The sequence below is a fragment of the Xenopus laevis genome, chromosome 7L (genome assembly GCF_017654675.1).
Source record: "Xenopus laevis strain J_2021 chromosome 7L, Xenopus_laevis_v10.1, whole genome shotgun sequence".
Lineage (NCBI taxonomy): Eukaryota > Metazoa > Chordata > Amphibia > Anura > Pipidae > Xenopus > Xenopus laevis.
This window is the reverse complement of record NC_054383.1, coordinates 59083033-59108429: the sequence shown is the minus strand read 5'-3', so window position 1 is coordinate 59108429 and position 25397 is coordinate 59083033. Positions and strand designations below refer to the sequence as shown.

Sequence of the window (25397 nt, the reverse complement as noted above, 5' to 3'; positions counted from 1 at the left end):
AACATCTAGTTACTCCTAACTAGATGTTATTGGGCCTCAAAGCAAATTAATTTAAATTTTTAGATTAAAATTTAATTAAACTAAAAATATTTTTTTTAATTAGTTTTTTTAACATTTTTTTTAATTAAAATTAAAAATCGCTAATTAATTAAGGCTTCACAGGGCCCCCTATACCTCCTGGGCCCCCCTGCAGCTGCAGGGTCTGCTTCTCTGTACATGTGTCCTGCAAGGCGCATAGGGCAGGCAGAGCATGGCACACAGGGAACATAGGGCAGGCAGAATATGGTACACACAGGAAGCATAGGGCAGACAAAGTATGGAAGACAGAGCATAGGGCAGGCAGAATACAACAGGAGACAGGGAAATGTATCAGGACCTGGTGCCCCTTCAGCACTTTGTCTAAAGCATGAATAGGGGAACAATGTGTGAACACTACAGGTGTCATAGGTGTGAACAATACAGGGGGATTAAAGGTGTGAACAATGCATGAGTTTACTGTCTGAATTTGAGGTTAACAATGCAGGGGTCAGTTAATCTCAGTACTGTTACATTTTAAATTTTACAGAAGCGAAACAGTCACAGCAGGCATACTTTCATGTGGGGGCCACACAAGGGGGGGGGTCGTGGGCCAGTTGGATAGCATTGCACTTGGTATAACCCCACCTGCTTCTATGAGAATGATCCTCCCCAAAGCTTTAAAAGTCCACACACATGACTTATACAGTGCATTTTTGTTCATTCTGCGTGCTCCTGTTGAAGTAAAGTTTTCTTTGTAGCCAACTAGTTTGGTAAATAAAGTCTCCTAATGAATGGATTTTTGTCCATTGGTGGTGGCAAGCAGGGGTCTTGGTGTCGCTACCCCAGTAGGCCAACAATGCCTCAGTCTGATGCTGCTTACAAAGCATTCATCAACAGAAATGTAAGTGGCCCCCTACAACTTTATTTTTATGAATGGATGAGGGATTTGGCTGGTAGCTTAGGGTTATGATACTAATATTTAAACAAAGTTTAATAGTGGGTATATTATATTGCCATCTGCTCCCAGCGAGCGGAGGAGCTTCAAAGCTTCCCTTTGTAGGTAACAGGGAACATAAATACGATTGGTGGGGGAGTAGATGCAGGCGGGGACAGGGAGGTCAGGGATGACGAACAGGTAGATCATCATCTCTTCTCGGGGAAGACAGGAGATGATAGTGTTCATGCACAGGGCTCCTCTTAGCCAAATTGTGTATGCATGTGCCCTGATTAGAAGGATTTCTAGACTGCAGCATGGACATCCGTTTCTGTGCAGATTGCCACTTAATTGAAAATGGATTACAGCGCAAGAATAAATGAAAAACGGAAAGAAGAAATGCCTGCTGGTAAGTATATATACATTTTATGGCCAATAATTGAAGCTTTATTTTATTTTTGACTTTCCTTTTCCTTTAAAAACAATGCTACTGAAACCAATTCTCAATTAAAGTTTCTCAATTAAAGTCTCTTGACCTTGGCCATGCTGTATGTACATAGAAAACTGACTAAAAGGCCATGTACAAAGGGTGGTTGTCAGGTGGAGGGAGATGTACTAAGAAGAAAAGTCAGGTTATAGTTATAGGGGATTCAATTATTATTAAATGTTACAAGGACTGTACAAGTGAACTGTTTGTTGCTCTCCTGGTTCTAGGGTCCTGGGTAGGATGAGAAATATTATTGGGGGGGGGCTGGTGGTCATTGGTACAAATGACAAATTTAGAAGTTCTAAATAATATTTTGTTTAAAAAAATAGTTGAAAATCCAAGGCTGAGGACTTCTAAGGTAATTAACTCAAAGATATTACCTGTGCCATCAGGAACATTAATAAGTAGCACGAATTTATGAAGATTAATGCATGGTTGATAGATTGGTATAGGGAAGATGGCTTTGGGTTTAGGGAAAAATGAACTGATTTTTAAATCGGCTATAGGCTCTTTGCCAGGGATGGGTTGCACCTCTATGGTAATGGTGCAGCTGCTTTGGGAGAGGAAATGGTTGGAGGAGATTTTAAACTAAGCATGGGGGGAGAAAGGTCCAGTGAGAATTCTGTGGAAGATAGGTTACATGAGGCAGTGGGCATAGAGACGGAAAATGAGGGTGGATATGTGGTTGGGGAGATCAAAAATGATAGGGATGGACTTCCGGGAGGCGGACCTAGGAGACGGCCGCATTTTAGAGAGCTCCGGCGCCGAATAGGCCTTCGGGATATAACGGGATGCATACCTTGCATGAGCCCTGGTGATTATCGGCAGAGTTGAGCTGCAGTGTTTATCCAGCGGCAAAAAGCGCCATCAGATCCCCGGAAGCCACAGGCTCATTGAAGATCTTAAACGAAGGCGGTTCATGCCGCCATCTTGCAGACACACTGCAGTGATTCGCACTTCAGGAGAGCAGCGCACTGATCCCACACTGACAGGGATAGCACAGAAGAACCCGGGTGAGACCCAGCCATACTATATCGGCCTATTTGTAAAGCTTTCAGCTTAATCTGGGGACACTTGGAACGGGCCCGTGTTACTGCAGATTCTTCCAGCTTCTGGATGCTGAAGCCTGGATGCACATTGATGTTGTCTCCTGCCAGTGAGCAGCCATTTGCTGACATTATAAGAAATATTGTTATTTTCTCTCCTTCAGCAAGGGCCCACAGAGTTGGAACCTCATCAATAGGTCTGGTTGCTGCTAAACAGATCCCCATCTTAAACGTAGCTGCCTATCAACAAAAAAGCCAATTGAGACACAGCTCCACTTACAGCAAAGGCACTAATAACTTAAGTTGATGAGAGTGGTGCTGACCATTTCTATCAGCATGCACATTTCAGATTTAAACTACTGTATGTGACATTTTTTGGTTTCACACTGGGTCCTTGAATAGATATCATCGAAATACGTCTGCCTTCTCCTTATTTTACGCATTTGGCCACATACGATCCAGTCAATATGCACAAATATCTGTCAAGTAATTCTCCTTCTAAACAGGGAGATCGACCATCAAAAGCTTCAAGTAAAGATCACCGCAGGGAGAAAAAAGACAATTCTCTCTGAGAAGGTGGATGACTTGGAAAATAGGAGCAGGCACAACAACCTAAGGCTAATCGGTATCCTCGATACAATCAAAGGTAACCAGCTGGAGCGACTTCTAACTGTACAATTGCCAGAAGCCCTGGGACTTGTGGGAATAGCCCCTCTTGTAATTGAGCAGTTTCATCGAATTGGCCCAGAAACGGCAGCAAAGGAAAACCGCCCAGACCAGTGATCACGTTACTAAATTATACTGATAAAATGAAGATCCTAGGGGCATACCGAAAGCAAGAGAAATGTATCTGTCATCAGACGAAACTTCTTATCTTTCAAGATTTCCCTGCACTGGTAGCATCAAGGCACAGGGCGTTCGTCCCATTGTGCAAAATGCTGCATAACTCAGGCCACAAATTCTCCATGCTATACCCTGCAAAATTGAGGGTCCTGGTCGATAATGGGCCATGTTTTTTGAAAAACCAGAGGATGTGGCAACTCATTTTGACTTACAATGAAGGGACTTGGGCTTCCCTCAGTTGGGTAATCTATACTCTGCTATTTTCAATGAATGTATAATTGTGCAGTAACTACAATGCTAATAGCTATAAGTGGAGGGCTAAAAGTTAATGAAACAGTCTCCTCATTAGCCAGGGGACCCAGTGTGATAGTTATGTATCTATGACTAAGTTAAGATTCTTTTTCTTTGTTGGGTTATTACTCAATTTGACGTCTGTTTTTAAAGTTAAAGGTTTTAAAGTTTGGAAATGGCACCGAGATAAGACAGAGTGGTACAGTAAACCCCGTCCCCTTACCATACTCCTTTTTTACGGACTCTGCAGCTCAGAGGGACAGCGGAACCAGTTAGCGATAGTAGCAATGTACCTGAGGTGGTACTACAAATCTACCCAACCTCCCTAATGGCTACCAATCGAAAAGTGCATAACAATGTGGGAACACAAAATCAGACCCTTGAAACTAACCTTAAGGTTCTTTCTTGGAATGTAAAAGGTCTAAATACCCCTTTGAAACGTAAAAAAATTCTCCAATACTTGAAACCACTCCGGGCGCATATTGTGTGCCTACAAGAAACTCATTGGAATTCCGCTCAGTCTTCTACCCTTAAAGATACTTGGATTGCGGAATGTATAACTGCCTCATATACACATAAAAAAGGGGAGTAGCCATTCTTTTAAGCAAGTCTCTAAATTATAAGGTGCTGAGGGTCAAGGCAGATGTGGAGGCCAGATATCTATATGTGGATTTACTAATAGATCAACACCGGTATACAATCCTAAATGTGTATGGACCGAACAATTACTCCTCTGCCCTTTTCACAGATTTAACGGCCTCTATTACAACATGGGGCCCTTCCACTCTCCTGGTAGTGGGGGACATGAACACTGTCTGGGACCCCATTCTAGATCGAACTGGAGTACAAGGTTGCTCCCCCTGTGGAGGCCTTTCACACCTAGCTAGGTTTGCTAGGAGTGCAGGATTGGTAGACAGCTGGCGGCTCCTACACCCAGATGAGAGGGAGTACACTTTCTACTCTAACCCCCACAAATCCTTTTCACGAATAGTTTATATTCTATTAGCACAAACGGGTGTGGATAATTTAATGGGGTGTAAAATACATTATATCTCCTTATCTGACCATGCACCAATATCGATCACAATTTTGCCCAACCCTAGAGACAGACAGTGGAGTTTCCCATCCTATCTATCCAATTCTGATGATTTTCAACTGTTTCTTCAAAATAAATGGGCATATTACACTGACGATAATCTTTAGCATCTAGATAATATCCCACTGTTTTGGTCAGCATCAAAGGCAGTGATGCGAGGACATATACTTTCCTACACAGCTAGACTGAACAAAACCTTTAAAGAAAAATTAGAAATGTTAAATGGTAATGTAAGGAAGCCTTACCCTGGTGGCCTATTGGGCAGCGGAGTCCATTGGCGCGTACTCGGCGTGGACGCCCGCTGCGCTGCTTCCTTCTCCTGGGCCGGCTTCCTCTAAAGGCGCGCGCCACGCAAACTTTCTTCATTTAAAGGCGCCACGGCAGCGCACATTTGGCACGAAATTCAAATGTATATAAAGCCTATTTAGATTACAGGACCTTGCCCGTTGTTAGGTTCAATTTGACTTGTTCCTGGGTGCTTCATACTTGTATTCTGATTGATCTATTTTAATTTGACCCTTGTCTGCCTGATTTACTACTCTGATCTCTCCAATCCTGATCCTGCCTGTCTGTGACTATTCTGACCTCTCCAATCCGATCTTAGTCTGTCCTTAGACTATTCTACGCTCTCTATCCTGATTCCGGCCTGTCTGACCATTCTATCTGCTTGTGCTGGCCCGGCCTGCCTGTTCCTGGTGGTGTTCTTCCTTCCAGTATCCTGGTGAGACGATCGTGCCCCTTTGCTCATCCAGAACCGTTAATTTTGCTCCTCTCTCTAAGACCTGGCGGCATCCAATTAGCCGAGGGCTCCTCCCGAGGTGAAAGGTGGCGGTTAAAGGCAGAAGTGAGAGCCGAGACCAGGGAGCTTAGTTTGGGTTCTGGATATAGGGTGCCGAACGTGACAGGTAATCTCACTACTGCCTACCGAACTTACCTCATAACAGGAAGTGAGCAGGATCGGCAAACCTACATACAGGCTAAACAGGATCTAGATACTCTTTATGCTGACAGGGCAAAGAAAAATCTTGACTTGACGGAACCGTTTCTATAGATGGGGCAACAAAGCAGGTCACCTCTTGGCGAATTTGGTAAGACAGATGAAAGGAGTGTCCCATATTACTCAAATTCGGTCATCAGAGGGACTAAAATTTACCTATACTGAAATTTTGAACGAATTTGAAAAATACTATGAAACCCTCTATCAAGCCCCAATAGACGATACTCAAGTTGACAGAGCAGGAGATAGGCGATACTATTAAGTCATTTGCTAACCATAAGGCACTGGGAATGGATGGATTCACAGCAGAGTATTACAAACTGTTGAGAAACGAGCTAACACCGTCCTTAACTTCCCTTTACCAATATGTTTTGGATGGAGATGGGCCCCTGGCGCCAAAGGCAAGCCTGCGGACGCGGCGCCGGCTGAGCCCAAGTGATCAGGATCCCCCCTTCAATAAATGCTTTATATAGACTTAACATCACACCATTATTAAATAAAGTGCTTCAGGAGGTTAAAGCATGGTCACACCTACCAGTTAATTATTTGGGCAAATGTCATCAGATTAAAATGTTTTGGTTCCCCAGGTTGCTCTATCCATTACATATGCTTCCAGTGCTACTTTCCCGAACTCACTTAACAAAACGTAATCAGGCAGTGAGTCAATTTGTCTGGGGGCTTGTCACGATCGCCGCCCGGAGCAGGTCCAGGAGCTCCGGGCGGCGCAACCTTCCCTGCCCGCGTCGCTTCCAAAATGGCGGCGCCCATGGCCGCCACGTGGGTAGCGGCGCCGGCGCGATGACGTCAGCGCGAGGACGCCAATGACGTCACTATGGCGCCAAATTTGAAAATAAAAACGCTACCTAGACGCCAGAATGGCGCCCAAGTATAGGAATCATTTCCTGTGTGTATCCTGGGTTCCCTGTGAGCTTCTATAGCTTAATCTTGTTCCTGATTGTTATTCTGACCCTTTGCCTGGACTTTGGACTTTGTTGTTATCTGCCCTTTGATTAACCCTTTGGACACCGCGACCTTGCACCCTCAAGAGGGCTTCCTCCTCGATCCTGACTACCTCCCTGGAGGGAGCTCCCGGCTATACTGAACTGCTGGATTTCAAATACACCTCCAACGCTGCACTTAGCAAAGTTAAAATTGGATTTTGCATTTCAAATGGATTGGCTGGAGGCTAATCTTAATAGGGAATGTCAGGTAGCAAATTTCTTCAACACTTGGTTAAAATACGTATGTGTATACTTTGTCCCCTCAAAGACAACACGAAATAGCTTCAGTATTCAGATTCACATAATGTTATATGTCAGAGGAATTGTCGGGGAGGCAAGTAATACCCACAGGGAGTCAGACATAGGGATCGATAAATGGTAAGGGAACTGAGTTGGATGAAGGGAAAGGTTTGGGGAACTGGGGAAATATTCCACTACATAAATTTCATTGTGTAACAACACTCTGTCTTATATTGAACTTCAATTGCATGTTATGCAATTATGACTGGTGACGGTCAAAAAGGGTGTGTAGACCAGACCCAGTCTCAAGAAGGCAAATTTGTATTCATAATTGTAATAACATGTTTGCTTTGTAATGTATGTTGGGTATTATGGTGCAAATAAAAACATTTAAAAAAAAAATAAAATAAAAAAATGATAGGGAGGACCACGGGCTTTGGTCCTCCCTATCATTTTTTTTTATTAAAGGAAAACTATACCCCCCAAACAATGTAGGTCTCTATAAAAAGATATTGCATAAAAGAGCTCATATGTAAAACCCTGCTTCATGTAAATAAACCATTTTCATAATAATACACTTTTCTAGTAGTATGTGCCATTGGGTAATCATAAATAGAAAATTGCCATTTTAAAAAATAAGGGCCGCCCCCTGGGATCGTAGGATTCACTGTACTCACAAACATACCAACAAACCATATATGTAAGGTCACATGAGCCAATTAACAGACAGAGTTGTGTCTTTTGCTTCCACACTTCTTCCTGTTACAGTTAGAGTTGAAGTATTTCTGGTCAGGTGATCTCTGAGGCAGCACACAGACCATCACAAAATGGTGGCTCAAGGCAAGAGATGTAAAAGGGCAATATTTACTTAAAGGAAAACTATACCCCCCAAACAATGTAGGTCTCTATTAAAAGATACTGAGTAAAACAGCTCATGTGTAAAACCCTGCTTCATGTAAATGAACCATTATCATAATAATATACTTTTCTAGTAGTATGTGCCATTGGGTAATCATAAATAGAAAATTGCCATTTTAAAAAATAAGGGCCGCCCCCTGGGATCGTAAGATTCACTGTGTACACATACAAACCACATGTAAGGTCACATGAGCCAATTAACAGACAGAGGTGTGCCTTTTGCTTCCTCACTTCTTCCTGTTACAGTTAGTGTTGTAGTATTTCTGGTCAGGTGATCTCTGAGGCAGCACAGATAGAGTCACGAAATGGTGGTTCAAGGCAAGAGATGTAAAAGGGCAATATTTATGTAAATATATATTCCAGTTTGGTAAGATTCTTTAATATGTCATTCAATTTGAGATAAACTATCTGTTGCTTAAGTATTCATTTTGGGGGTATAGTTTTCCTTTAAATATATATTCCAGTTTGGTGACATTCTTTAATATGCCACTTAATATGATATGAACTAACTGTTGCTTAAGTGTTCATTTTGGGGGTATAGTTTTCCTTTAAACACTGCAGTATTTCTGATGCTATGCTTTCTGGCTGTGAGGTTTAAGCTACTCACAACAACACAGGAGACATTCTTGCTGCAAGGGATCTATACTGAGTCAGTATAGGATACTACTGCAGTTGCAGAACCTACTACATCAACTTGTTTCACTTTACATGTATAAGCATTATTCTACATTATCCTGTTATAGTGCAACCTAGTGTGCAATACATTATATTAAATCTCCCTTCTTTTAAACAACATAAACAATAATAAGTAGCATTAAAGCATAGAGAAACATAACTGTTAACATAATATAAGCATAATTATAAGTTGAGACCCTGGGGTGGCTTCACTTCCTGACCACATGCTGGGTGGCTGCATATCTGCAAACTCCATGTTTCTCTTACAGCAGTGTGCTCTCTGCTGTTTGCTCAATACTGTAGTCTGTACAATCACCAGCTTTTGACATCATTTCGTATTTCTGACTGTGAGATTTAAACTACTCAATAACTACAATAACAGAAGAGACATTCTTACTATAAGATCTATATTTAGTCAGTCTGGCATACTCAGAGCTGGCTGCAGAACCTCCTACATCACTTTACACGTATAAGCATTATTCTGCATTATCCTGTTTAGTGCCAATTGCTGTGCTCCACATTATATTCAATACACAATTTACAAGCTGGTGCCAATCAATATACAGATGCAAGAAGTCTGACTGGTAAAATGGAGAGCTGGGTTTACTGGCATTGAAGGAGAAATTCAATGTAATTGGCATTGGTGAAACATGACTAAATATCTCGTAAGCATGACTAGCAGTAAATATAGGAGGCTATACTATGTTTCAGAAGGATTGGGAAACAGAAAAGTAGGAGGGATATAGTTGCTTAGTAAACAGTATCTAAAAGCCAATGTAAAAGAAGAAGTGGTTGCGGAAATTGTGGGAGCAGAAGCCATATGGGTGGAGCTTTTTACAGATGGTAAGGAGTCCAGCAAGTTAATTATAGGTGTATACTCTAGATCCATCCATCAAGTTAATGAAAAGCAAGATGCTTAACTCCTGTTGTAAATAGACGTGGCTGTGAGAATGGCATTATGAGCAGTAATCAACATGGCTTTATGAAGTATAGGTTATGTCAGACAAATTCGATTGGACAGTGGGTTGCAGTAAATGTGATTTTGCCTAAGGGTTTAATACAGTGCCCCACAAATTTCGAAACTAAGGTCTGTTGGTCTTAGTAAAGTTGTTGGAAACTGGCTACAGGATTATGTATAGAGGGTGGTTGTCAATCGTACATTATCTACTTGGAGAATAGTTCTTAGTGGCATTACAGGGTTCTGTTTTGGGTCCACTTTTATTTAACTTGTTCATTACTTAGGGGAGAGTATTGTCAGTGTTTGCAGATGACGCAAAGCTATGCAGCCAAATTCTTAATTGCATCCAGGATGTGGAATCCTTGCAAAAAAATCTTGACAAACTAACAATCTAAGCATTTAAGTGGCAGATGAGATTTAGGGGGTTATTTATCAAAGGTTAAATGTTATTTATACCTCGAATTAACAACTCAAATGGTATCTTATTTAATAAAAAACTCAAATGGAAAAAACTTGATTCTGCAGGTTCGAGTTGTGAAACTAGAAAACTCGAATGAATCATATTTTTCACAGGAACAAACTTGAATCACTCGAATTATTCGAGTTTTTGGGCAAAACCCTCAAATAAACTCAAACATCGTGCAGGCTAACATCTTCAAATGGTTCAGGGGACCTCTGCCATCAACTCCTACATGACTTCAACATGTTTTATATGGTGTATTTCCTTAATTGAGCTATTTCCAGTGTTGGGGTGTAATAAATCTCAAAAAAATTTATTTTATTTTTTTTAAAAAAACTCAAAAAAGCTGTTTTTTAAATGAAAATGTGAGTTTTGACCAAAAAAAGTTCATGCACCTGCAATGTAAAAATATGCAAGCCACGAATACCCTTAATAGGACTACACTAGAAGAAAGATCTTTTAGCAAGTAATGCCAGTCAGCAGCTAAAAAGGCAAACAAGGTTTTGAGCTATTTCTAAAAGGGCATATATATTCACGGAAGGAGAGGGTCATTCTTCCACTTTTCAAAGCCCTGGTAAGACCCCCGTCTAGAATATGCCACGGAGTTTTGGTCTAGTTAAAACAACAATCAGGCAGAAGGTGGCAAATAGTCGAATTTGAGTTCTTAAAGGGCCAGTGTATGATAAATCTCAAAAATAAAATTAGAATTTTTAAAAAACTGGAAACTAATTTTATCAATTCTCTAGTCGAATTTGACCATAAAAAATGTGAAAATTTGAATTTTCACTTCGACCCTTAATAAATCTGCCCCTTAATTTCTGGTGCAAAAAACAAATATACACTGGGGCAACAAAAACCATGAATTTCTGAAAAGCTAATTTTAGTGCCTTGAGGGCTGTCCTTCAGTGCATAGATTGGGGCATTATGTTTTCGGCTAAAAACACAGAACACAATTTTTTTTAAATGATATTAAAATTTTACTGTTCTAAATTTATTCCCTTAAGGAGTAAATGTAGACTTAGAATCACCCTATGAGACTTAATATAGAAGTAAAGAAGTTAATAGGAAAGAAGATAAAGGCATTTAATAATTACAAGTCTGTTGGGACAGAAGCTGCATTTAATGAATATGATTTAATGCATTTAATGTGATGTAAAACAGCAATCCGGAAGGCAAAGCAAGGAAATGAGGATTGCATTGCGGCTGAGGCTAAACCCCAAAAAGTTTTTAAGTACATTAATAGTAAAAAGATTGTTGTAACAGATACAGAAAAGGCAAATGTGCTAAATCTTCAGTTTATACAATAGAGGAGTCTGAGTTCCCCGGCTCACTTCATAGCTGCACTTATGGCTCAGATCAATATAGTCAGTGGCTGACTCAGGATATGATTCATAAAGCTTTAATACAAATTAATGTAAACAAGGTGCCAGGTCCAGATGGCATACACTCCTGGGTTCTAAGAGAGCTTAGTTCAGTTTTGGACTGGCCCCTATTTCAGATTTTGATCTGGTATGGTACCTATGGATTGGAGACAAGCTCATGGCATTCCAATATTTAAATAGGGATTACAATATCAATTATAGGCCAGTAAATTTGACATCTGTGGTAGGCAAATTATTTGAAGGTTTGTTAAGGGATCACATTCAAATTTTTGTCCTAATGAATGGCATTATGAGCACTAATCAGCATGGCTTTATGAAGGATAAGTCATGTCAGACAATGTTGATTGCTTTTTATGATGAGATAAGTAAGATGCTGGACAGTGGGGCAGCAGTAGATGTGATCTATTAGGATTTTGCCAAAGTGTTTGATAGCGTGCATCACAAACGACTTTTCTAAACTAAGACCTGTTAGGCTTAATAAAGTTGTTTGCACATGGATAGGAAACTGGCTACAGGATCACAGGTAAAGGTACAGAGGGTGGTTGTTAATGGTACATTCTCTACTTGGAGTAAAGTTCTTAGTAGGGTCCCTCAGTGCTCAGTATTGGGTCCACTTTTATTTAACTTGTTCATTAACAACTTAAAGGAGGGTATTGTAATTAATGAACAGTGTTTGTAGATGACAAAACTATCCAGCCCATTTAATTCCATCCAGGATGCAGCATCCTTGCAACAGGATCTTGACAAACTGGCAATCTGGGAAGCTAAGTGGCAAATGAGATTCAATGTTAATAAATGTAAAGTCATGCACCTGGGATGTAAAAATATCCAAGCCAGTTATACTCTTAATGGGGCTGCACTAGGCAAATCCATTATGGAAAAGGACCTTGGAATCTTTGTAGATGATAAACTTGGCTGTAGCAAACAATGTCAGTCAGCAGCATCAAGGGCAAATAAGGTTTTGAGCTGTAAAAGGGGCATAGATTCATGGGAAGAGGGGGTCATTCTTCCACTGCATAGAGCATTGTAAAACCCCATCTAGAATATGCCATACAGTTTTGGTCTCCATCACTCAAACAGGACATTATTGTATTAGAGAGGGTACAGAGAAGGGCAACTGAGCTGGTAAAAGGTATGGGAAATCTTAGCTATGAGGAAAGACTGGCCAAATTGGGGATGTTCACGCTGGAGAAGAGGCACTTAAAGGGTGATATGATAACTATGTATAAATATATAAGGGGATCATATAATGATCTCTCTAATGCTTTATTTACCAGTAGGTCTTTCCAGCTGACACAAGGTCACCCGTTCTGATTAGAAGAAAAGAGGTTCCACCAAAATATTTTGAAGGGGTTTTTTTTACAGTGAGAGCTGTGAAGATGTGGAATTCTCTCCCTGAGCCAGTTGTACTGGCTAATACATTAGATAGCTTTAAGAAGGGGTTGGCTTTTTAGCAAATGAGGGAATACAGGGTTATGGAAGATAGCTCATAGTACAAGTTGATCCAGGGACTATTCTGATTGCCATTTTGGAGTCAGGAAGGATTTTTTTCCCCCTCTGAGGCAACTTGTAGAGGCTTCAGATGGGGTTTTTTGCCTTCCTCTGGCAGATAGGCAGGTTAAAAAAAGTAAAAATGTTGAACTTGATGGACGTGTGTCTTTTTTTCAACCTAACTTACTATGTTACTATGTTATGTTAAGGTATAACATGCATTTATATTATTTTTGCCAAAGTGCATAACCTTACATTTATCGACATTGAACCTAATTTTCCAGTTTTCTGCCCAGTTTTCCAACTTAGTCAAATCACTTGGCAAAGTGGCAGCATCCTGCATGAAACCTATAGTTCTGCAGTATCATCTGCAAAACTAGAAAAAGTAATTTCAATACCCACCTCCAGGTCATTAATAAACAAGTTGAAAAGCAAAGGACCTAGTAGAATTAGAATATGTTCCATTTACCACCACTTTTTGTAGTCTATCTTTTAACAAATATTATGTTCCAGGCCAACATTACTTAAATTAACCAGTAACCTTCTGTGTGGCACTGTATTGAATGCTTTAGCAAAGTCTAAATAAATCACATCTGTAATGTTTCTGATTGTGAGGTTTAAACTGTTCAGGACCTCCCACATCAACAAGTTACACACTGTTATGTATAAAGCATTATCATGTTATAGCGACACCTAGTGTGCGCCACATTATATTACATCTCTCTTCTTTTAAAGAACATAACCATGAAAGTATTAAAGCATAGAGAAACATTAATGAAAATGTAAATAAGCATAATTATAAGTTCAGTCGTTGGGGTGGCTTCACCATTCGACCACATCTTGTAGTTTTCATGTTTCTGTTCTGTGGTTGTACTCCTGCACCAGCATTTGTCAACTCAGTGTCTGATGAAGGAACTTGCGAACTATGGTGCAGTTCAGGCTGCTCCACTGGTGTACTTTCACTTACTTCAAAATCATCGTCTAAACTGTTTGTAGATAGTGGTGCACATTTTTTGATCAAATGTCTACGGTTCCTTCTGTATACACCACCATCATCAGTTTCTACCAGGTATGATCTTGGTGTTTGTAACTTAGAAGTCACATGTCCTGGTTGCCATTTTCCTCCAGGCTTTTGTATCATGACCCAATCTCCCTCCTGCAGGACAGATAATGGCCTAGCACCTCTGTTGTAGTATCTGGATTGTCTTTGTTGTTTATTCTGCTCACAAGAGCTGATGGTATAATCTGTGGTAGTAACTGGTTGTGTGTCATGGGTAGTATGGAGCGCAGACGGCGCTCATTAGTAGTTGAGCTGGTGACCCAATTCCATCAATTGGTGTGTTTCTGTATTCCAGTATGGCAATGTAGGGATCTCCACCACTTTGTTTTGCCTTTGAGAGCAGATACTTAACAGTCTGAACTGTTTTCTCAATCTGTCCATTTGATTGTGGATAGTTTGGACTAGAAGTTGTGTGCTGAAAGTCATAGGCTTTAGTGAATCGTGCAAACTCTGCTGATGCAAACTGGGGGCCATTATCTGACACAAACTCATCTGGAATTCCATGTCTGGCAAATATTGCTTTTAGTTTTTCTATGACATTAGAAGTAGAAGTGTTTTTCAAACATTCTAGTTCAAAGAATCGACTGTAATAATCCACTGCAAGAATATAGTTTACATTGTCTAACACAAATAGATCTGAAGCCACTTTTTGCCATGGTCTTGATGGCACACCATGGGGAATCATTGGTTCTTTGCTGTTTGCTGCACAATGTTGTAAACAAAGTGGACACGTTAGTACAATGTTTTCTATTTGTGCATTCATACCTGGCCAGTAGAATATATCCCTTGCTCTGTTTTTACATTTTTCAGCTCCCATGTGTCCTTGATGTATTTGTTTAATCAATTCTGTTCTCATAGATTTTGGTACTACCAGCCTGTCACCTTTGCAGATGATGTTGTCCATAAGAACCAGTTCTTCGCGGAAATTCCAAAACTCTGCTGCTGCTGGAGGACAGGCATGTTTTGACCTTGGCCATCCATTTAATATGACTTTCCTCACTGCTGCTAGTTGAGGGACCTCCGCAGTTGCACTTCTGAGCTGTTTCATTTTCTGGTCTGAAATGGGAAGGCTTGACATAACTAAATGTACTTGTGTTTCAAAAACCTCTTCTGTAGAACTTTTTTCTTGAAGGGGTAATCTGCTTAGGGTATATGCAACAGGAATCATGTTTCCTGGTTTGTATATCACCTGAATGTTATACTTTTGCAGGCGCAACATCATCCTTTGTAGCCTGGCTGGGGCAGATGCAAGGCTTTTTTTCATGATTATTTCCAAAGGCTTGTAATCTGATTCCACAGTCACTTTTCGACCATAGCTATACTGATGAAAACGTTCACATCCAAATACAATTGCATACATCTCCTTTTCTATTTGGGCATAATTCACTTCTGTGTCTGTGAGTGACTTGGATGCAAAAACAACAGGTGTCCCTTCCTGCAGCAGTACTGCTCCAAGGCCTTGTTTGGATGCATCCACTTGAACTGTTACCTCCTTTTTAGTGTCATAATATGTTAAAGTTCCAGCATTGGATATGACCTGTTTCATTTTGTTAAATGCCTCATTCTGCTGAGATCCCCATTGAAAATCAGAGTGTTTCTTTAAAAGTTCTCTTAGGGGTGACAGAACATCAGCAAGGTGTGGAGTGAATTTTGCCAGGTAATTAGCAAGTCCTAAAACCGTTTCAAGCTCTGACCGACTGTCAGGCGGTCTCATATTAGCTATTGCTGAAATTTTGTTTGGATCAGGTTTTAGGCCTTCCACTGACAGGATATGGCCGAAGTATTTTACTTCCTTGTTTCTCAGAGTACATTTGTCCACATTGAATTTAACTCCCCTTTCCCTGGACCTCTGAAGCATGGCTTTTAAGTTGGAATCATGTTCTTCCAGAGTTTTACCATAAACCAGAAGGTCATCCACATAAGCAGCAACACCCTGAAGATCTGCATATGTTTCATCAACTTCTCTTTGGAAAACTTCCTGAGCAGAGTGAATACCAAAAGGAAGACATGTAAAGCGTTACCTTCCTTGTGGTGTGTTAAATGTTGTTAACATAGAGCTATCCTGGTCTAATTTTATTTGCCAGTATCCTGACCTGGCATCTAGGACACTGAAATACTTTGCTCCTGCTAGTCTGCTTGTAATGTCTTCTAGGGTAGGCATTTGATAGTGCTCTCATTTCACTGCTTTGTTTAGGTCTCGGGGATCTAGACAAATCCGTAGTTCTCCTGTGCGAGGTTTTTCTACTATGACCATTGAATTTACCCATTCAGTGGGCTCATCAACTTTAACAATGACACCCAGTTTTTGCATTCTGTCAATCTCTTTGGAAAGTCTTTCCTTAAAGGAAAACTATACCCCCAAAATGAACACTTAAGCAACAGATAGTTCATATCATATTAAGTGGCATATTAAAGAATCTTACCAAACTGGAATATATATTTAAGTAAATATTGCCCTTTTACAGCTCTTGCCTTGAGCCACCATTTCGTGATGGTCTGTGTGCTGTCTCAGAGATCACCTGACCAGAAATACTTCAACTCTAACTGTAACAGGAAGAAGTGTGGAAGCAAAAGACACAACTCTGTCTGTTAATTGGCTCATGTGACCTAACATGTATGGTGTGTTGGTATGTTTGTGAGTACAGTGAATCCTACGATCCCAGGGGGCGGCCCTTATTTTTTAAAATGGCAATTTTCTATTTATGATTACCCAATGGCACATACTAGACAAGTATATTATTATGAAAATGGTTTATTTACATGAAGCAGGATTTTACATATGAGCTGTTTTATGCAATATCTTTTTATAGAGACCTACATTGTTTGGGGGGTATAGTTTTCCTGTAAGGGCCACTGGCACTCTGCGAGGAGCATGTACAGTTGGACTGATTGTTTTATCCACCTGAATTTTGTACTCCCCAGGAAAATGTCCAAGTCCATGGAAGACATCTTTGTATTCGTTAAGAATATCACAACAATTTTTATCAGGTGTCCCTGTATTCTGTGAATCTACCACAGACAGTACCAGCTGAATTAGCTTTAAATCCAGACAGGCCCTGAGCCCCAAAACAGGATTAGCCATATTCTTGACAACATGAAATTGCAGTGTCTGTTTATTATCTTTATAGTTACAGTCCAAAGTGCAAATACCTTTCACATCTAGTTGTTCTCCACCATATTTATACAGCTTGTGATTGGTTTTTCTGAGTGGTTCTGAAAACCTGTTCTGCTGAAATATATTTAAAGGTATCACATTTACTTGTGCACCTGTATCCAGTTTGAATTTTACCAGTGAATGTTTGCTTCCTACTCCTATTTCAGTGAAAACCTGGTCAGGATGATCTTTTGCAATTTCATTTATGAATGCAGATCGGCTAGTTGTAGTTACCATTTCTATGGATAAGTCACATGAATCATCATTTGAAACTACATCAATGTCCTGCACATCCTGTGTTTTACACATTCTGGCAAAGTGATTGTTCTTTTTACATCTGTGGCATGTCTGGCCTTTTGCAGGACAAATTTGCACTGTGTGTGATCTCCCACATCTGCTGCATTTATTTTGTGAGTTTTTTTCTGCACTTTTATTTGTATGTGACTGTTTGTAGGTATTGGGAGTTTTGTACTTTATCTGAGGCTGTCATTACTTTTAGTTGTGCCTGAGCTGCTTCATAATCTAAGCTTTGCTTAGATTAAGATCAGCACCTTGATTTATTAATTTCTCTTGTACTTTTGGAGAATTTGTGCCAAATACAATCCTGTCACGAATCATTTCATCAGCATCAGTGAATGCACAGTCCCTGGCTAGCAATTTCAGATCTGTGACAAATTGCCCCACAGGTTCATTTGCATCTTGCACCCTTTTATAAAATTTATATCTTGCAAAGATTGGGTTTGCTTTTGGCGTTACATAATCAGTGTATCTTTTATAATAAGCGCTGAGCTGTTTGCTGTCCTTTGCAGACATGTCTCCCCATGAGTTGTAAATGTCCCTTCCTTTCTCTCCAGCCCACAACAACAAATAACAGCATTTGTCTTCCTCTTCTTTTGCCTTGAGAGGACCCTTAAATATTAGTTCTGCATGCTGTTTAAACCTTTTCCATTCCTCTGAGAGATTAATGCTGTCCCAGTCCATGCTGGGTAGCTGCATACCTGCAAACTCCATGCTTTTCCTTATTGCAGTCTTCTCTCTGCTGTATGTTCAGTGCTGTGGTCTGTAAAATCACCAGCTTCTGACACCATGTAATGTTTCTGATTGTGAGGTTTAAACTGTTCATAAAGACACAGGAGATATTCTTGTTGTAAGGGATCTGTATTTCTATCAGTCCAGCAAAACTTAAGATGGCTGAAGGACCTCCCACATCAACAAGTTACACACTGTTATGTATAAAGCATTATCATGTTATAGCGACACCTAGTGTGCGTCACATTATATTACAACATCCACTGCCATCCCAGAATCGAGGTCCCTGCTCATCTTTCTTAAAAAGAAATTAAGTTAGTCTGGCAAGATCTATTATGCATAAAACCCATAATCCTGTCATTGGGCATAAGGGTAGTTTTATCTAATGTGCCCCCTTCCTACCAGACACCTTATTGTGCCCCCACCTGCAAGCCCTTGGGTAAATAAAGGCAGGTACAACTACTGCTACCTCAGGGTCAAGATTATATTAAGGGGACCTTTGGAGTTCTGTTTGATGGGGTGCTGTATAGTTTGAGGGGGTGCACAGAGGAAGTGAAGTGCTTCCTTTGCAAGGATCTGGGGCATACTGGTCAGAGTTGCCCCAAAGGGCAAATTAAGACCACAGCCCTTGTTTCTCCTCCTAGTACCTCAAATGCAACATTGTTTCCTGCTAGAACTATTGCAGCAGGCCCCTCAAAGGGGACATCCCCTTCCAAACTTCCTCCTTCACTAAAGTTATTGTGAGAAAAGTAACTCACCCTGGAGGTCCAGTGGTTCGGCCATCATTGCGGCTACTTAGGGCGTGCACCTGCGTCTCAGTGTTAATATTGACGTGGGCGCACTGACGTCAGACGCGCAAAGGCGCGAAATTTGAAAGTATAAATAGCTTATTAAAGCTACAGGACCTTGCCCGTGATAGGTTTATACCTGGTGCTTTCGAGCTTTTACTATCTTGTATCCTGAACCTGTTTGATTCCTGTTGTGACCCCTGCCTGTCTTTTGACTATTCTGACCTCTGAATCCTGACCCTCATCTGTATACCGACTACCCCTTCTGCTAAATCCCTTCTGATTGATCTCCCGGTTTGACCCTTGCCTGCCTGACTACGCTATTTCTCTGCCTGCCTTGACCCAGCCTGATCTGACTTCGATTTTGTCTCACGTCTTGTACTGTGACCTTCTGCCCAAAGACTCTCGCTAAACAGTCGTGCCCCTCTGCCTTTCCAGAACCTCTAGCCTTGCACCTCCCGTTTAAGTCCTGGTGGCATCCAAGTAGCTGAGGGCTCCTCCCGAGGCCAAAGGCGGTCACACTACAGGTGAAGCACGAGCCGAGACCAGGGTGCTTGGCATTTGTTCTGGTGTTGGGTGCCGACCGTTACAGTTATCTAAGGCAGCAGCCTGCCTTTCTACTGCAGCAAAGGAGTAAGGAGTGGAAGAATTTGGGGATGGCCAAGATTGTTATACTCGTTGAGTTGGGAGCAGTGAGTGGCTTTTCCTCTTCAGCTGACAAGAAAAAAAGAGGAAGTCTAAGTCCAAGTGGCTGCTACCTGAAGAATGGGCATCAAATAAATGCAAGAGCACCCCCATCCAAGAGCAAAAAGAACAACACAACATATATACTATAAGATTCAGTCAACCAGTGTCAGACCATACACTCTCACCTACAAACTCAACAAAGATTAAGGTTAATGGTTTGGAGAGCCTGGAACAGAGGAATATGGGTCTCCCCGCAGAGTCAGGGGTGCAACATCTGCCTCCAACACATTTGGAGGTTCTACCCCTGGAGGATATCCAATGAGACATCTGCAGAGTGGGTAGTCAATGTCCCTGTGGTGTTGAGTTTTGGGGACTACAACCATTCTTGGTTTTCAGTACCCCAGGATATTTCACTTGTGGAGGGGGAGAGTATTGAGATAACCCCCATACAGGATCGTGCAAGGCATTGGAGCAGTGGATATGGAGTAGGGTACCCAATCAGTCTCTGAAAAAGTTAAAAGGTTGAACTTGATGGACGTGTGTCTTTGTTCAACCTAACTTACTGAGTAATGTTACCTGTTTCTTCAAAAAGAATGAATAAATGCCATTTTCTATGCTGCAATCCAGCTGGTTAACAGTTTTTTTCTAAACACTGATGTTACAAATTGTAAAAACATTTTCACAGCTTACAGACAGAATGCAGGAACCCACAATGCATTGCACTTTGATGTTCCTTTCGTTATTGAAATCACACGTGCAGGGAATTGGGGGTTTGGAGGATGCACTCTAAGGACAGCTGGCTGTTGATACAAAGTAACAGTAGTCAGTCAGCTCAGCAAAGTAGTTAGAAAGAGCAGGGGGCTAGGCTTAGGGAACTGTCAGAAACCATTAAAAATCATGAAAAGTCTGCATATTTTTAATTGATGAATATTGCAAAGTTGTTTGAAATTATGTTTACTTTTCAAAAAGCTCAAGTTATGTGTTTGTGTGAGTTCCCCTTTAAGAAGGGTTTTTGCTCTGGATAAACTAGCATTTAGGAAGATTTTATATAGACATAAACGCTTGAACTTGATGGACGTGTCCTTTTTTCAACCTTAGTTGAAACTATTAACCTTAACTATGTTACTTGGTGGAAGGTATTGTAAGAAATGTATGAATGTCAGTGAAACAACTGTAGAAGCCAACAAATTATTTTCAGTAAGTGTCACCTTGCAGAGGGATTTGGACAAGGTGGTTAGATTGGGTTATACAATGAGAATAAACTACTTAACAGTAACACCAAAAAATAAACATAAAAATATCATGTACTGCTGTCCTGCACTGGTAGATATGCTTGCTTCAGAAACACCACTATAGTTCATATAAACAAGCTATTGTGTAATGATGGTGGAAATTGAAAAAAAGGCTATATGCACAGATTAAATAGTGGATAACAGATAACACCATTATGTTCTACAGCACTTATATGCTATCTGCTGTGTAACCTGAGCCTTTTCTCCTTTGAATGGCTGCCCTCCATTACTACACAGCAGCTTATTTATATCAACAATAGTAGTGTTTCTGAAGCAAACATATCAGTTTTACCAGTGCAGGGCAAGACTGCATTATATTTTTATTACTTTAAAACGCTTTCATTTTTTGATGTTACTGTTCCTTTAAATTCTAGGAATTACTCTACACAGATGGAATGACGTCCCTGCATAGAAGAACTTAGACTATTAAAAAAATGAGACAATAAAAACAAAATAAGACCCAGTTTTCTAAATGTAAGGTTATGCACGTGGGATATATAAATATGTAAGCTACTTATACCCTTAATGAGAGTTAATTAGGCAAATCCTTGATTGAGATTGATCTAGGGATACGTGTGGATAATAAACATAACTATAGTAAGCAAGGCCAGTCCACATCAGGGAGAACCAGTAAGGTCCTGTATTCAAAAGAGGAATAGATCCATGGGAGGACAAAGTTATTATTACCATTTACAAAGCACTCGCCCCATCTAAAACATGCAGTGCAGTTTTTGTCGCCAGTGCTCACAAGTATAACTCACGTGTCCGGATCCCCCAGTCCTCACTCCTTGGCACATCTACTGTTACTGTTCACTCCTCAACACGCTGGTCTCCGATCCAGCCAATTATACATATAGCCAAGTTTGTTAAGGAGTATCTCCACGCAGCTCCAGTGCTCAGAAGGGCTATTACTGGAATGCAAGTGTGTCCAAATAAGTGTGACTAAACTTATAAGGATGTAGAAGGTCTTGGTTTTGATGAAGGCCTGGCTAAATTGGGATTACTTACACAAGACACACATAACAGCATTATTAACAGATCTGTTTTGGAAAGAAATGTTTTTATTGCTGCTGTAATTTGCTCTATATTGATTCATTATTGTTATATGCTGCTATACCATGCATAGCCCATGTTTCTGTGTTCTTCCTTCACCCCTCTCAATTACATCTGGATGTCTATTGACACGTGCAAGATCACTAATAGGCTACAAATCTTTTCTTTTACTGTTCATTCAAAAAGCACATTTGCCCAAAGTCTTGGTGGACACCTAGCTCTGTTTTAAAAAAACTGTCGAAGTCTTGTCCTTGTCATCTGACATAGGACAGGTAGGCTCCTTTTTCACCTTGTGCAAGTTAGGGGACAAGTGGAGTTTGGTGCCAGTGACCTCTATTTGAAAGCTGGAAAGTCAAAAAAAGAGGCAAATAATTAAAAAACTATTAAAAAAGTAAAAGTGAAGACCAATTAAAAAGTTGCTTAGAATTAGACATTTACTTAAAGTTAACCTAAAGGTGAACCACCCTCAATTTTTTTTTTTAGAATCAGTCCTTTTATTGTGCCTTTAAGTTTTCTTTAAACTCTTTTTTCTTTTTTGAGCATCTGACTAATTTGGCAAATCTCATAATTACTTAAGAATGAATATAATTCTAAAAAAGCTCATTAATTACATATGTCTATGTGAATGTGGACTATATAAAATCTCTGCTGCAGTATGTCAGTGTAATATAAATAAAGAATAACAAATAAATAAGTAACAGTAATTTGGGTCGAGAATTCAACATCTTGGTCTAAATTAAACATTTCTTACAGCTAGCTGATCTAGAGGAAGGCCAAAAAAACATATCTGAAGGCTTTCCAGTTTGCCTCAAGGGAGAACAAATTCCTTCCTGAACCCAAAATGGCAATTCGAGCAGTCCCTTGATCATCTTTGAGAAAAAAGCACATTTCACTAACCCTGTATCTTCTCATTTGCTAAAAACCTTTTTTTTTAATAATGTGGAAAAAAACAAATTTGAAAGGGTACTTTCTCTTCTGCTGGAAGAACTTGTCAAAAGTTTTATTTATTTTCCTATTTATTTATGTCTGTAAATTACCCACCCACTTAAGGTCTACAGGGGACGCATCTCCCTACTCTTGTATCTTTGACACTTTGCTCTTAATCATTAATGTAATTGTATTTTGTATTTATTATTGTAATTACCCTGTTTGTTCTACATAACTAGCGGTATATAAGTAAAAATATACACACGTTTATATATAATTATCATTTGTTACCATAAGCTCCTCTTCTCCATTACACATTCTTATGTTTATGTAAATAAATCAATATGTATGCAAGAATACGATTCATTTTTATTCTCTGTTATAACCAAACTCTGTTTATTTCTTTAGGTTGGCTTATTTCGTGACCTCTTCAACCTAACTCAACTCTTTCTTCATGGAAATCTCTTGCAGTCTCTCCCAGCAGAGTCTTTTTTTGGTCTTTCTAGCTTGGATCGTCTTCTGCTTCATAATAACCGGCTAGTGGTTGTCTCACCTAGAGCATTTGTTGGTTTGAAGAGCCTCACCATACTTTTCCTTTTCAATAATAGCCTGCCTGCCCTTCCAGGTGACTGTTTAAAACACTTAACATCCCTACAATTTTTACGACTGAATGGAAACCCATGGCATTGTGACTGTACTTGCCGCTCATTGTGGGGATGGTTTCATTTCACTCCAGGTGTCTCCAGTTCCCCTGTGTCTTGCAATTCTCCTCCAGCCCTAAAAGGGAGAGATCTGCGCATTCTAGAAGAAAGAGACCTCTGGTTTTGCACTTCTAATATTCTACCTTCTAATGTAAACCTGTCAGGTCTTGCTTTTCCACCCAAACCATCATCTTTCTACATACAAGTTGACCCAGTAGCTGTTTTGGAGGCCAGAGAGTGGGATGAGGGGGGTGGAGAAAGTGGTAATTGTGCAACAATTTTAACTGAAAAATGGTATTTATTAATTTCCATTCTTCCTATGCTCAGCTGGAAAGTAAATATATAAATTTGAGCAGATAAAGCTGAATCTGTTAACCCACCCCTACGATGTATCAACATTAACAAATTATAGCTGTATAACCTATTTAAAATCCCCAAACTGACATATATCTTTCGCCTATCCCCAATAATAATTCCCCACTCAACCTTTAACAAACTCAAGGGACTTGTGTTAACATTGTTTTGGATTGGGGAACAACCTAGGATCTCACTGTAAACTCTGCAGTTGTCGACCATAAGACGGGAGCTGGCTGCACTAAACCCCTATTAGCAGCACAACTCGTAGCGGCTTGGAGGTAGACCTCAGCCTCGCTAACTAATGCAGCCACCCTGCTCGAAGCAAAAATCTTGGGATCCCTAGAGTTTAAAAACCTTCTACAGAGAGGCATAACATACACAAAAAAAGCCACCCCACTAATGAAAGTCATAGTCAGGGCATGGAAAATGGCAATTAAACAGTTCCCAAAACCCCAACCACATTGTTTACATTATACAACCATGTGGTACAACCCAAACCTCAAACAGCTAAAACAATTTGGATGCTGTGTTTTCATTTGGAGGGGTTGAACTTGATGGACTTTGCCTTTTTTCAACCCGATTTAACAATGTAATTCCAGACCCCCAGCTGTGGGCACGCATAATAATGTTAAATATATTTCGGATATAATGCCAGGGGGCACAATACTAACCTTCCAGGAGTTGAAACAGACCTTTTCTCTCCCTAATAAAATGCTCTTTAGATACCTACAATTATGGCATGCAGTGGGGGCCCAATTCAGAACCCAAAACCTAGACACATCACCTAGAGATATAGAAACCTTGAGGACCTCAGGAAACCCCTCTCTGGGTTTTACACCAGATTGATGCTAGCAGTAAATACATCTCTATTCAAATTATGCACCAAGTGGCAACAAGACATCCCACAACTTACCTCAGACCAATGGGAAGATGTCCTATTGACAGGTTAACTCAACTAAAATACCTCCACCTCATATACCTCACACCCCACAGGCTACATAAATTGAACCCTGAAATCAGACAGGAGTGCCCTTGATGCCAGCACTCCCCAGCAGACTTTTTACAGTTGGTGTGGAACTCACAACACTTTTGGGGGAAGTAGAGGAAAATATATAGGACAAAACTGGTCTGGTTCTCCCACTAGACCCAAGGTAACTCTACTAAATCAGGTTGAAGGTTTGTTACCCAGAAGAGCCCACAGGACATTGACCACTTTATTAGGTATGTATGCCAAAACAACAATAGCAATACACTGGAAATCAGCCAGAGGTCCCAAGTTCACAATTTGGGAGACTATGATTGACAAGGCTACGCTCTCTATAAACTTACATATATGAGGAGAGGCTGCCTGCAAAAATTTATGGGTACCGTGGACAGACCTTGAATCCTCCCAGGACCCTTAGGGGGTTATTTACTAAACTCCGGTCTGGTCTTTTGAGGCAAAACTCTAATTGTTTTTTTTTCGATTTACTAAAGCACGATGCAGCAAAAAGCCAGATTATGAAAATCCAC

General features: G+C 40.3%; 1 protein-coding gene across 2 annotated transcripts in view; it reads left to right on the top strand.

The window, feature by feature from the left end:
* LOC121395447 (reticulon-4 receptor-like 2) overlaps positions 1–24329 on the top strand; it is an 81142-nt gene extending 56813 nt beyond the window's left edge. For both annotated transcript variants that reach the window (XM_041569001.1, XM_041569000.1), the window contains one exon: positions 23236–24329. In XM_041569001.1, coding sequence (XP_041424935.1) covers positions 23236–23874 — 639 coding nt within the window. In that variant the 3' untranslated portion in view covers positions 23875–24329. The remainder of the gene's footprint in view (positions 1–23235) is intronic.
* Positions 24330–25397: the final 1068 nt, after the last annotated feature.